This window comes from Saccostrea cucullata, unplaced genomic scaffold (assembly GCF_032062105.1).
Source record: "Saccostrea cucullata isolate Sc308-1 unplaced genomic scaffold, CSIRO_AGI_Scuc_v1 ctg898, whole genome shotgun sequence".
In the NCBI taxonomy this organism is placed as follows: domain Eukaryota; kingdom Metazoa; phylum Mollusca; class Bivalvia; order Ostreida; family Ostreidae; genus Saccostrea; species Saccostrea cuccullata.
This window is the reverse complement of record NW_026935768.1, coordinates 1-12,771: the sequence shown is the minus strand read 5'-3', so window position 1 is coordinate 12,771 and position 12,771 is coordinate 1. Positions and strand designations below refer to the sequence as shown.

General features: G+C 32.3%; 1 protein-coding gene across 1 annotated transcript; it reads right to left on the bottom strand.

The window, feature by feature from the left end:
• Positions 1-11,000: 11,000 nt before the first annotated feature.
• Positions 11,001-11,824, bottom strand: LOC134243698 (uncharacterized). The gene is made up of 3 exons (XM_062725928.1): positions 11,556-11,824; positions 11,229-11,447; positions 11,001-11,132 (listed from the first exon to the last, which is right to left on the bottom strand). The coding sequence occupies exons 1-3, from the start codon at positions 11,662-11,664 to the stop codon at positions 11,041-11,043; spliced, it is 420 nt and encodes a 139-aa protein (XP_062581912.1). The 5' UTR covers positions 11,665-11,824; the 3' UTR covers positions 11,001-11,040.
• Between the last annotated feature and the right edge of the window lie 947 nt (positions 11,825-12,771).

The following is a 12,771-nucleotide window of genomic DNA, read 5'->3' as shown; positions in this document are numbered from 1 at the left end:
ATGTGTCATTAAGTATGTATACAGACACAAAATGTTCAAAGACCTTAACGACCCGATGTTTTTAATTTTTTTTTTTATTTTTTTTAAATTAGCTAACTTGAGATAAAAATTTATTGATTATAAGCATATATTACATTTTTAAATTTTACTTTTTAAAACTTTTACAAAGAAAGATTGAAAAACTTATTATTCCAAAAATAGTGCTAAACATATTTCTAAACGCTGTTTTATCAAATTTATCAGGTCAACAATAATAAAGTTTGTGATTTTGTTAACTTTAAATATAATTCTTCATAATTTTAAAGAGTAAGTAGCACATAAACAGTTTAGAATTTAAGATGTTTTGAAAATAAAGAAATTTTGAGATTTTTTTTCTGATAGATATGGACAGATTCAAAATCGATTTTACATGTGAAAATTTTAAATATTCTCCTGGAAAATGAATATTTTTGAATTTTACAAGATTTAACATAAACTTGATGTGGCTTAGTGGATAGCAAAATAAATTATAAATACCTTTATTAGCGTATACACTACATTTATTGCCACATATAACATTACTTTATATGCATAGGTGAACAGGTGGTACACAGGTACTATTACACAATTATTCAAAATATTTATGTAAAATATGATATTAGACTTCTATATGTTCAATATTCGCTGTTCAGTTTAACTACTCTGAGACAAATTGTATGAACATTAACCTGAAAAGATGTTTTATTGGTGTTTTAGTTACTTTATGAGTTTTTAAGGTATTCAAATAAAAAATATAAGTTTGATATTTCGAAAGTTCTATGGTCGATACATTGACCTTGTCAGTAAATACAATTTAACATTGAGTCAAATGCCGACGTACGTTTTTTGTACTAATTGTTAGTCCATCATTTATACACATAATTGACAACGGATTTTTCCGTTATTTCTGATGATGACTATTAGCACACGGCGGGTGTGACTGGTTGGCAGGGGATGCTCACTCCTCCATGGCACCTGACCCCACCTCTGATGTTTTGTAGGTCTCGGTTTGCTCTGTTCTTATTTTGTATTGTTTCATGGACTTTTAATATTGAATGCTGTTCGTTAAACCCATATGTTTCACAGAAATTTTTGAAAGTACGGACTTACCTTTAAGCATAAGAAACGGTATTTAAGAAATGGATTTGATACTAAAAGATTCGTGAGGACATGAACTACAACACTTCACGCCTGGAATGTATCACAGAGCGCGTTGGAATGAAGCGCTGCGGTTCATGCATCTGATAAATATGCATTAAAAATAAAATATTTTTTATATCAACATAATTTTCCCGATTACTTGTCACAAATTACACTAATAAACTGTTAGTTTTAATAAATGCAATTTTTGCACCGTAGTTTGGCGTCAAATAAGGTATTTTGACATAACAATAGCGATTTTCTTGATCATTCTTGCCAGTTCACGACAAAATGAACCGTCATCCTATAAATTGCTGAATATTAAGGTAAAAATAATTGGAAACTCAAACATTAATCTATTATATGTATTGCCAAATGTTTCTAAGAACATCGATTTATAAGAGTCATTCAGTGCTATCATGCCTAAACAACTTAACTATGCTATTCTTAATGTCAGCACCAAGGATTTTTTGTGATTTTCAGATAATAAAGTTACATGTGTATATCATGTATATGCAATATTGAAACTTGTGTAAGGTTCATTGATACTCTGATAAGAGAGAAAAGTCTTAATGATATAAATATCTAATATTCCTTTATAGATTTGCTATATTCAAGGTCTTTTTTGTCTAATTTGGCCCAGCAAGCTATGCTATAATTGTTTGTAATTTACTTATAAAATACATTTCTTTTGGAAAATCATAATGGTTCAACCGACATTTTGTATGAGTGAGCAGAGGGTTTGTGAACCTTAATTGCAATATATTTCGATTAGAAAAAAAGCAGGGTATGCAGGTTTTTCAAATAGTGTAGGATAGGTCCTAACTAAGATTAAACATTTACGGTTGCCCTGATATTTACCGATTATGATGTGGAACATACGGGAAAAGGAACCCCCCCCCCCCCCAGGGCACCTGATCTGATTTCTAATGCCTTAGACATCCTCACCCAACCCCGTTTGCTCTGCTCGTGATTTATTTTCATTGAATTCATTGACGTTTGAGTTAGAATGTTGTAAGTCTATTGTATATGTTTCGTCTAACAACTGTAAAGATTTTTGTAGTAGGCCCCTAATTGAGCTGCTTGGAATAAACGTAAAATATTTTAAAGTTTTGTTTGATCTTATAAGTCAAGTACCAGTTTACTGTTTAAGATATTTATTACCAAGAATTCTTTTTCTGTTTTACTTGGCTATATTCAAAATCTAACAAGGTCAAGTCTAATTATTTTTACCCTACAGATTTTGATAAATAGTCATTGATAAAACAAGAGGCCCATGGGCCGCATCGCTCACCTGAGCACTAAGGGTAGGAAAAAGTAGAAAATGGCTTTTTATTGTAAAGTTTAAATCCAAAAGTAGTCAGATGACCAATCATGGATTTGCTATTTTTTAGAAAATGATTTTTAAAGAATTTTCCTATATATATCTTTAAAAACTTTGGCCGGCCATTTTGGCCCCGCCCTACCCCCGGGGGTCATGATTTGAACAAATTTGAATCTACACTACCTGAGCATGCTTCCATATAAATACGATGAATTATGGCTTTGTCATTCTTGAGAAGAAGATTTAAAAAAAAAATTCCTATGTATTTCTATGTAAAACTTTGGTCGGCCATTTTGGCCCCGCCCTACCCCCGGGGATCATGATTTGAACAAACTTGAATCTACACTACCTGAACTTGCTTCCATATAAATATGATGAATTATGGCTTTGTCATTCTTTAGAAGAGGATTTTTAAAGAATTTTCCTATATATTTCTATGTAAAACTTTGGTCGGCCATTTTGGACCCGCCCTACCCCCGGGGATCATGATTTGAACAAACTTGAATCTACACTACCTGAGCATGCTTCCATATAAATATGATGAATTATGGCTTTGTCATTCTTGGGAAGAAGATTTTTAAAGAATGTTCCTATATATTTCTATGTAAAACTTTGGTCGGCCATTTTGGCCCCGCCCTACCCCCTTCACCCAAGGAAACTTTGTGGCAAGTTTGGTTGAAATTGGCCCAGCAGTTCTTGAGAAGAAGTCGAAAATGTGATAAGTTTACAGACAGACAGACGGACGCCGGACAAAATGTGATCAGAAAAGCTCACTTGAGCTTTCAGCTCAGGTGAGCTAAAAATATTATATTTATTGTTAAAAGATTAAGAAATCGAATGCTTGCCGTTTCAATTTCCTAAAGACCATCAATAAAAAGTTTTCAATTTACTTTAAAGGACCCATTCTCAGCTATATAAAGGTAGATCTGAGTTCACAGTCGAGGTGCATTGTATTAGTTTTATTGTGACGTTTTAAAACATTTAACAAACCACAAAAATCAAATTAACATAATGATGATGCGTAAAGAACAACTTAAATTCATTGAATTATTATTTATTTCATCAAATGAATTATGATGACAATGAATGACAAAGCCATAATTCATCATATTTATATGGCAGCATGCTCAGGTAGTGTAGTTTCAAGTTTGTTCAAATCAAAACCCCCGTGGGTAGGGTGGGGCCAAAATGGCCGACCAAACTTTTACATAGAAATACATAGAAAAATTCTTTAAAAATCTTCTTCTCAAGAATGACGAAGCCATAATTCATCATATTTATATGGAAGCATATACGATACGATATATCCTGTTGAGCTTGAGAAAAAAGATACCACAGAGTCCGACACTTCTGTTTCATACTTGGATATTTTACTTGAAAAAGACACTTATGGTTATCTAACAACCAAACTATATGATAAACGTGATGACTTTAACTTTTGTATCGTCAACTTCCCTTACTTATGTAGCAATATACCTTCATCAACTGCATAACTTTTGAACCATGAATGGATGAGACTTTATATTTTGTATGCTTACTTCACTAATTAAGTTCTTTCATATGACACCAAGGTCAATGACCTTGTGACCTTGACTGTGACCTATATGCTAAAAATATTTTTTTTTCTGTAAAGTTTAACCTTAACTATAACTTTTGAACCATAAAAGATAGAAATAGTCTTGTATGCTAAAATGTCTTCTTTGAACATTCACTATAACTTTTGAACAATGAAAGATAGAGACTTCATATTTTGTATGCATACTCCACTAATTAAGTTCTTTCAAATGACTCCAAGATCAATGACCTTGTGATCTTGACGGTGACCTTTATGCTAAAAATATGTTTTTTAACTTTGTTGCCGCCGGGCACATAGTGTTTCACAAACACATCTTGTTGCATCTTGATTTACTGATTAAAACAATATTTGGTTGATAGCGACACATTGTTATAACTAACGATTACTTTTCCTCTATTCAGTCAAACTCTAACACAGAATTTAACTCTTTCAAGAGCCGCCTCTACATTCTATTGAACTGAATTGTAACGATATATTGTAAATGTATTACTTGATTTTTGTAATTTTTTTACACACTAAAAAAGTATTCTGTATGGTAATGCAAAACTATATAATTTATATTTTAAACGACCGTGTCCGTCTGTCTGTCTATGTCTCTCTGTCTGTTTACAATTTTAAAAACAAGTTTTTTTCGAATAATTATTGTTTTATGCATTAACTTCACTCAAAAACGAATTTGTGATTAAGCGGTCCTTTTAGCGGTCATTATATCCCACGTGCAATGATTCCTTTAGGTCAGTATTGCTGTAAACAGTACCATTTGGAGTCATTGTTGTGTTTTAAAGTTTCCTTACCAGCCAATCAAATTCGAGTATTATCAATAGAGATATAATAATAAATTTTAATGGTTTTGGCACCACCCCTCAAGCCACGGTGGAGGGGGGGGGGGTGGTTCAGAGAAAATGAAATTCACAAGTTTTGTTTACCTTCACCCATAGATGTCATGCGCCAAATTTGGTTGAAATTGGTTGAGTGGTTGCAGAGAAGAAGCTGAAAATGTTCAAATGTTAACGCAAAACGCACGATGCACAAAGCTTTTTAAAGATTTTGTTAAATTTTAATGGTTTTGGTCCCACCCCTCAAGCCAAGGGGGGGGGGGGGGGGTTCAAATGTTAACGCAAAACGCACGATGCACAAAGCTTTTTAAAGATTTTGTTAAATTTTAATGGTTTTGGTCAGGGATAATGAAATTCAAATTTTTGTTCCCTTTACCCATAGATGGCTTGTGCCAAATTTGGTTGAAATTGTCACGTTTCGCACGTGATCGGTAATGTCACGGTGTCCATATCTTTAGTATTTGGCGTCAAATTATCAAATACATGTATAAAGTACCAAAAGATACATTAGATAAATCAAATCAAAACTGAAAGTTTCATTTAATAATGAATTAATTTTATAGACGTTTAAAACATATAACATAAGGGGTGTTGCCGCGTCACGACTAAAAGTCACGTTTTAGAGTGTATATTGTTAGAATGAAAAAAAGAAATATACATTAAAAGCATCTTAAAAAGGCGTCTAATTGCCGAATATTTTAAAAGAGAACATTTTACGGCAATTTCTAATCTTTAGTTGAATTCCTTTTTGTAATATTTGTATTCCTTTGACGTTCTTCATCTTAAAACAAACTGTCGAGAACCAGAATGTAAAACGTATGATTATGAGTCAGTACATTTTTTTTCTAAGATAGATCGGTCAACAATAATTAAGAGTCCTTTTCAGAGTTCAATAAAAGGTCGTTATTAACGAAGCGGTTGTAGAGGAATCATTTTACATGTTATACCATAAAATGTTGTATCCAGGGAACGAAGTAAAATATATGATAAATGAATATTTTGACTATCCTTTAACAATATGAACATTTTCAAGTTCAAAAGTTCATTAAACAATTCACATTATAATACATTCTATTTGCTGACAAGGTCATTGTATCGACGATAGAACTTACGAAATAATTACTTTAAACAATAATGCTGACTTGTTCGTCAAAAATTTTCCTTTTTTTTTTTTTTTTTTTTTTTTAGAAATTGTTCATACATAAAACATGGTGAATCAACCGAGAGATACAAACTATACAGCTGAAGTAGGTAGAGTGTTGCATAAGTAGGGGGAAATGACGACTGAAAAGTTTGTTATCACGTTTATCGTGGAGCTTATTAGTTGTTAGTTTACAGACTTTTTTAGGTAAAATGTCTTAAGATGAAACAAATTTGTTAGACTCAGTGGTATCTTTTATTTTAAGCTCACCAGGATTTATCGTATCGACATCGTATGGAATGTAAATACCCATTTTCATAGACAATACTTCACCGATATATCTAAGGTCGAGTTGAAGGCCATGCAAGGATTTTCCTCTTTTCACGTATAATGTTTTGCACATATTCTGCTTCATATGAATAAAAAAATAGGTCTGCTAATAACGGGACGCAATTGGTACCCACTGAAATTCCTATAGATTGTTTGAAGACCTGGTCTCCAAAAAACAACACAGATATTGCTAATCAGAAACTCAAGGATCTTTTTGATGTAGACTTCAGAGTTCTTATGTGTACAATCAGCGTATTTTTTCAAACAAAATAACTTTGCAAATGACCAATGACAAGATAAGTAAATTTTCGAGATTCTTTTTTATTCAAAAAATGTCAATGATATAAAAAAGCATGGACTTCAATTTATCGTGGGCAATGGTTGTTTATAAGGTTGAAAAGCCATAAGTTTTTCAGCTGTTGATTTTGGTAAAATCCTGTGATTTTAATGTTGTCTAACGTTCCTTGGAATTTTTAAGTATCCACATCTGATTTACACTCCCTCTTGAATATATTATTTCACAGTATTCTAGAAGTTTCTCCTTCACTACAGTCGAAACATTGTTTGTTACATGTAGTGAGTAGTAAGGAAAGAGGCTTGGTGGAAGTGGGTATCCATGTAAAAGTGAATGTCTTTGTGCTTTCTATATATAGAAAGCACAGAGAACTTCACTTTTACATGGATACTCACTGCCGCCCCAGCCCGGGATTGAACTCTCGACCTACGGAATCTGTCTCCAAGCAGTACAGGAACAGCGCGTTAGACCGCTCGGCTATCTAGGCAAGCTAAAAACCTTGCTTTTGATGCCGATGGCATTCTCACAACGCTGACCTACACTACACGGTCATTGAGAATGGAAGTGAGATACAGTTATTTGACATTAGTTTTTAGAGGATCGTTACCAATACGTGTTGTGATGAAATTAATTTTATCTATAAAGCACAAATTACAACAACTCTTAAACTAATATAACTGCTCTAAGTGAAGGAATATTAATATAGAAAGCACAGAGAAATTCACTTTTACATGGATACTCACTTCCGCCCCAGCCCGGGATTGAACTCTCGACCTACGGACCTACGGAATCTGGTTATATTAGTTTAAGATTTGTTGAAAAAAGTTAAAACGTCATAAGAACAAAGGAAAAAGAGAAAACAAAAACAACTGGCACTACTACTAAACTACTAAACACTACATGTATATATTTACATACTAAGTTACATGTTGAATTGGAAATTGTTAAAGAAAGAAATCCGGACCGCTATGAAATATGCCCAGTCTATCGGGTATTCTCGGGTGAAGTGCGATTTACATAATTAAACGAATTAATTATGTTAATTAATTACTACAATCAGTAAATCGTATATTGTTTCATTCTCTCAAAATGGCGTAACTATACTTAATAAAGAATAATCAAAGAAAAATAATATAGCAGGAATATTTTAACATATGAATTATGATCTATTATAAAGAGCAGGAGCCACTTTGGGCCTTATTTGGCCCTGAGAATTTCTGGAAAGTCAAAACCGCTCAGTTTAGGTTGCAAATGCAGTATTTATCACTTAGAATGTTGGTGACCACGTATCTATTAATCGTGGCGTAACTTTCCATCTAGTCAATGTATTATGACGTCATAAAATGCGTCATTTTTCCTCATATCCTCTAAATTTCATTTGAAATGACCTAAAGTTAAAGCATTTTTTCAATATTTCATATAAAGAGCACAATCTCTGATCCAAAATATGCAAATACATAATGAAAGCTCTGTTTCTGAAGATCAAAAAACACGTTTTATTTTTTAGATCGTGGGCTGTGCTCATATTTTAATTCTTTGCTGAAGGTAGTCAAATACGCATGTTTTATGCAAATTTCAAGAACATTGCAATTTCTCAAGCCTGTTTTCCAATATGTTGATTCTCAAAACGAAAGTGTCTACTTTAGTTTGATATATGACATGGGTAGAAGGATGATAGTTAATTAATTGATATACAAATGTATAAGTACAGGGCCATTTTATGCATATGATGGCTCTTGCTCTTTGAAATGTTTTATGACTAATTATCGGAAAAATAATTAACAAAGGCGTTAGCAATACATAGTTATGTGGGTTGTTCGAGAGTTGGTAACGCAAATTAACTGTAGAGTTTACACTAAATTGAGAGAATAATCTTGTTTAATATCATCATGTATTGGGTCTAGTTTACGTTCAATCTGGTGAAGTCATTCAGTTTGTTCATACCAATAAAGCGGAATGACTTCAATCTGTGCATCCAGAACTTTTCTTTGCTTTTTCTCGGAGGGTCTCTCCATCTTGGGTTATGGTCAATCACCACTACTGTCACGTCCTCCCATTTGTGACCCTCAATGTTGAAGTGTTCCCCAACGTGTTCTTCGTCATATTAAAGATTGAAAACATTGTGACAAAGACTTTCGTAAAATATTTACCGTATAAGTGGAAATTTTAACGAGAGCAAATTTAGCGATTTTTACCTAAAATCTGGTATTTCATTTTTAGCGAGAAGTAATTTTAGCGATTTTAAAAGGCTAACTAAAGAAGCTATAAAAATAATACGCCATTAATCTTTGGCGATATTCAATTATAGCTATGTCAGCACCCTAATAATGCCAAAATTACATCCTCGCTAAAAATTCTACTTATACGGTACAAATATAGAATGGAAAAATTGACTAAAAACAAAATTCATCTGCGTATCTTTTTAAAATGTGGACATATTTTTTTTTATTTCAATTGAATAAAAAAAATTATTCTTGAGAAACATTTCTTAATATTGTTCAGTTGATAAAGTCTATAAACGACGATGTTTGAAGAATTTTTTTTGGTGATTTTTCATATCATCTTCTTGACAAGTACCCCTAAGAATAACTGAAAATGTGTAGTCGCAGTAAGAAATTACCATTTCAAGTTTCACAGACTGCGCTACATTTAAAAACTAGGAAACATATCATAACTGTTTGACAAGCAGGTACTAATTTATCGTTTTGAAAAGTTTAAAAATCTTGTGGCAAAGACTTCTCCGACATAGGTTCTACCTTAAACAGGTCCAGACCATTAGATTTCCTGACGTCAGAATAAATTTGCATGTAAATTATATAGCTATATGTTTACTTTACCCACTGATGAATGAGTCGCAATGCATTGTGGACTACTACAAGTAGTCAGCTGTGTTGAAAATAAAGACCTACTTGAATTGTCCCTTGGAAACTTATTTTCAATTATTTTTTTAGATTTATGGAAGAAATATATAAAATAATATATAATCTTTCATTTCTATGCTCACATTTACAACATTTGATTTATGAAGCCTTATATATCTACTTAAAATACATCGGCCTAAACCATCGGATTGCTCGAAGATTCGTACATGTAAGTGCTATCGTGTCGATAAAGCACTCTGCTGTCAGAGTAAGAAGCTGTGAAATAAACGTATGTAAGGTCAAAAGGACGGATAAGATTTTACCCAATTAATTCTTGCGATTTTTTTTTACAAAGTTAAGAAATACTGCTTAGTGGAACATAACAATTTATATACATGTATATATATTATTTGCGTATCTTTTTAAAATGTGTATTATATATTGATATTATACTCTTATGATTATTCAAAGGAAATGGAAATGCGAAGTAAAATTCAAACAATTATAGCATGGCTACCGGGGCAAAATAGACAAAAACTCTTCAACTGGACATATAGGGATAATGGACGTATTTGTCATTAAAAGTTATCACTATTATAGATTAAGGTTACTTTTTGAAAGTTCTAGAATATATGTCAATAAAACATGTCCCAAACCTTGTAGTTTTGATAAATTCCAGATAAAAGAGATTTTAAACATTATTTCAGTATATTTCATGCAGTGTGACTAGAAGAAAAGTAAAATCTGTAATAGCTGAGAAAATATGTTACATTTCACTGTTCATTCTGTGACATTAATTAAGCTAAAAAGATGACATGTCAGGCTTTCTGCAAAGCCAAACTTGTAATTCTTATATTTCATGCTGTAGAACCTCTAACAGTCTAACGCGATTGTAAAATGATCCGTGTGTGGCTGGCTGTATGTTGTCAGATTAAAATATGGCTACAGGATGCTGCAAAATTGAAAAGTCATGTGCATGTAGAACATAGTTAGAGTATCTTTTTCCATCAAAGTTGTTCAAATGTGAATTAAACCAGTCTCCCTTTATGAAATACCGTTTTCCCTATAATTAAACTACCACCACAAATATCTTTCAACGGCCTGGAGGCAGTTTTCTGTCTAATCTTCAACTTTTATCTACTCCTTAAAGGCGAAGGGGTCTCGATTAATATTAGTGTATTTAAAAGCGATTGTCTTTTTCAACAATACATTAGATTAAAACACGTGTCTTATCAGTTTTTATCCATCATATTATTTTTATAATGCAATTTTTTAAATGAATATTAAGATTTAATACATAATCGTTTCAGTACGAATACATCAAATGATTAAATTGAGTCATCAAAATTACAATTTTATCAATAATATAAGCAAATTGTCAAATTAATTTCGGAACCTTATATGCAGTTGCAATGCATAGTTTTGAAAAAAAATAATGATTATTTTAAGTAACTAACTTTATACTACATAATGTTTTTGTATGGTGTATATTCACGAGTTTGATAAATTTCTATCAATATCAAAGAAAAGCGGATTTAATATCTGCATTCGGTGTACGTATCCAGTTCCTGACTTTAGTTTTTGGATCCTCTTCATACTCCCATCCTGTTACTGTACAAAATCAAAAATCTTAAGTGTATACATGAATATATAATTAATACATTGATTTAATAAGAAAATGATATATTTCGTAAAAATCGTAAATACCGATATCTATCCCGCGTCGTGCTGGTATCCTGTTTAGCGATCTATTTGTTGAACGTATAGTTGGAGCTGGACTCACAGTTGCGCTTTGATTTATGCTTCGTGAAAGAGAAGGTGAGAATTTTGTGATATTAATCGTCTGGAAAACAGGGCGCTCCGAAATCGGAAATTTGAAATGAGGTCCTCGAATTTCTTTAGTAGGTATATCAGATGACAAAGAATCTAAAATCAAATTGAGAGAAAAAAATGTTCATCATCAGATATTTCATATATAAATGCTGTTTTGCGTTTAAGTTTTGAACCAAATAAATATATAAATTCAAGAATCACCACTGCTTTCAGGAACTTCTTTTGCTGCTTCGGAAAGTGTTGATGCGACATTTTGAGAATGCTCGCGGCCTAGAATAGAATCTGTCTTTCTTTCCTTGCTAGATTCCATTTGAGATGGAAGTACCGCCAAAACTGCTGAATTTGATACTGTAGTCTGTTCCCTCTTTTCAAATAGAGGTATGTCTCTCTCTCCCTCCTTTGGCTCTGTAACAACAGCCCTGGCTTTCTTTTGTTCATCCTTCTTTCTGTTAGATCAAGTTAATCAGGTTAGCATGAATACAAATTTTGTCTACAATAAAAAGTATCAAGAAAGATAAAAGTTTACTTAAGACCCTTTTGCCTTCTAAGTTTCTTCGTAGTTTACCCGCACATTTTTAGTTGAAACCCCATTAAATTTCACTTAGACCTTCATGATTACAAATCTTTGAAAAAGACAAAGATTTTTTTTATCTAGTCCAAGTATTATAAGTGCATCAGTAACCACATATTTCAAAAATATCTTACAAAATGGCCAGCAGTTTGAGCTTCTTTAAATAATTCGCATAGATCCAACATATGATCCCAACTATTTAGTATTTAGTTATAATCTCATGAAACCAAATTATACCCAAGTTTTAACATTTGGATGAAGGAATGGGTTCATATTCTAATTCTGTTCTGAAAGTACTCGAACGTATTCATCTTCATAACTCAGGAACATTTCAGAAGAGTCTATATATCAATACCTGAACTTTTTATAGAACAAAAACGTTCAATCTTTACAACATGTACGTGTACTTTATACGGTTTGAAACTGAACACTGGAACTCAGTTACATGTAACTGTATATAGACAGGCCATTTTATGGATTGAGTGAAACTTACTGCTTATCATACTGCATGAGTATTTTTTCTATATTTTTTGGCAAATATTGCAATGCAAAAATATGTTGAAAACCAAGAAAGTTATAAGCATTTAAAGTTTAAGCTAATCAAATTGCAGCACACGTGCATGTGCGTGTTTATTTGATATTTCTTGTATATCTTGTAGAACATCCTAATGTTACCTATGCTTTAAATTTCAAACTATTTATTGAGAAACATATTGAGACTTTTGTTGGAGCCAATCAGAGCGAAGGGCATTTGCATGCGCGTGTGTTCATGTTATTTTGACCATAAAATCTTGTTAACAGTACTAATATATCCTTCTATTACAAGTTTCAACGCATATGAATAAA

What these genes read in the sequence shown, in the direction of transcription:
- LOC134243698 (XM_062725928.1), bottom strand. Translation starts at nt 11,664, where the DNA reads ATGGAATCTAGCAAGGAAAGAAAGACAGATTCTATTCTAGGCCGCGAG. An exon ending in AGAAGTTCCTGAAAGCAGTG is followed by an intron (nt 11,448 to 11,555) that starts GTGATTCTTGAA and finishes ATTTGATTTTAG; the next exon opens with ATTCTTTGTCATCTGATATA. An exon ending in ACGACGCGGGATAGATATCG is followed by an intron (nt 11,133 to 11,228) that starts GTATTTACGATT and finishes GATTTTGTACAG; the next exon opens with TAACAGGATGGGAGTATGAA.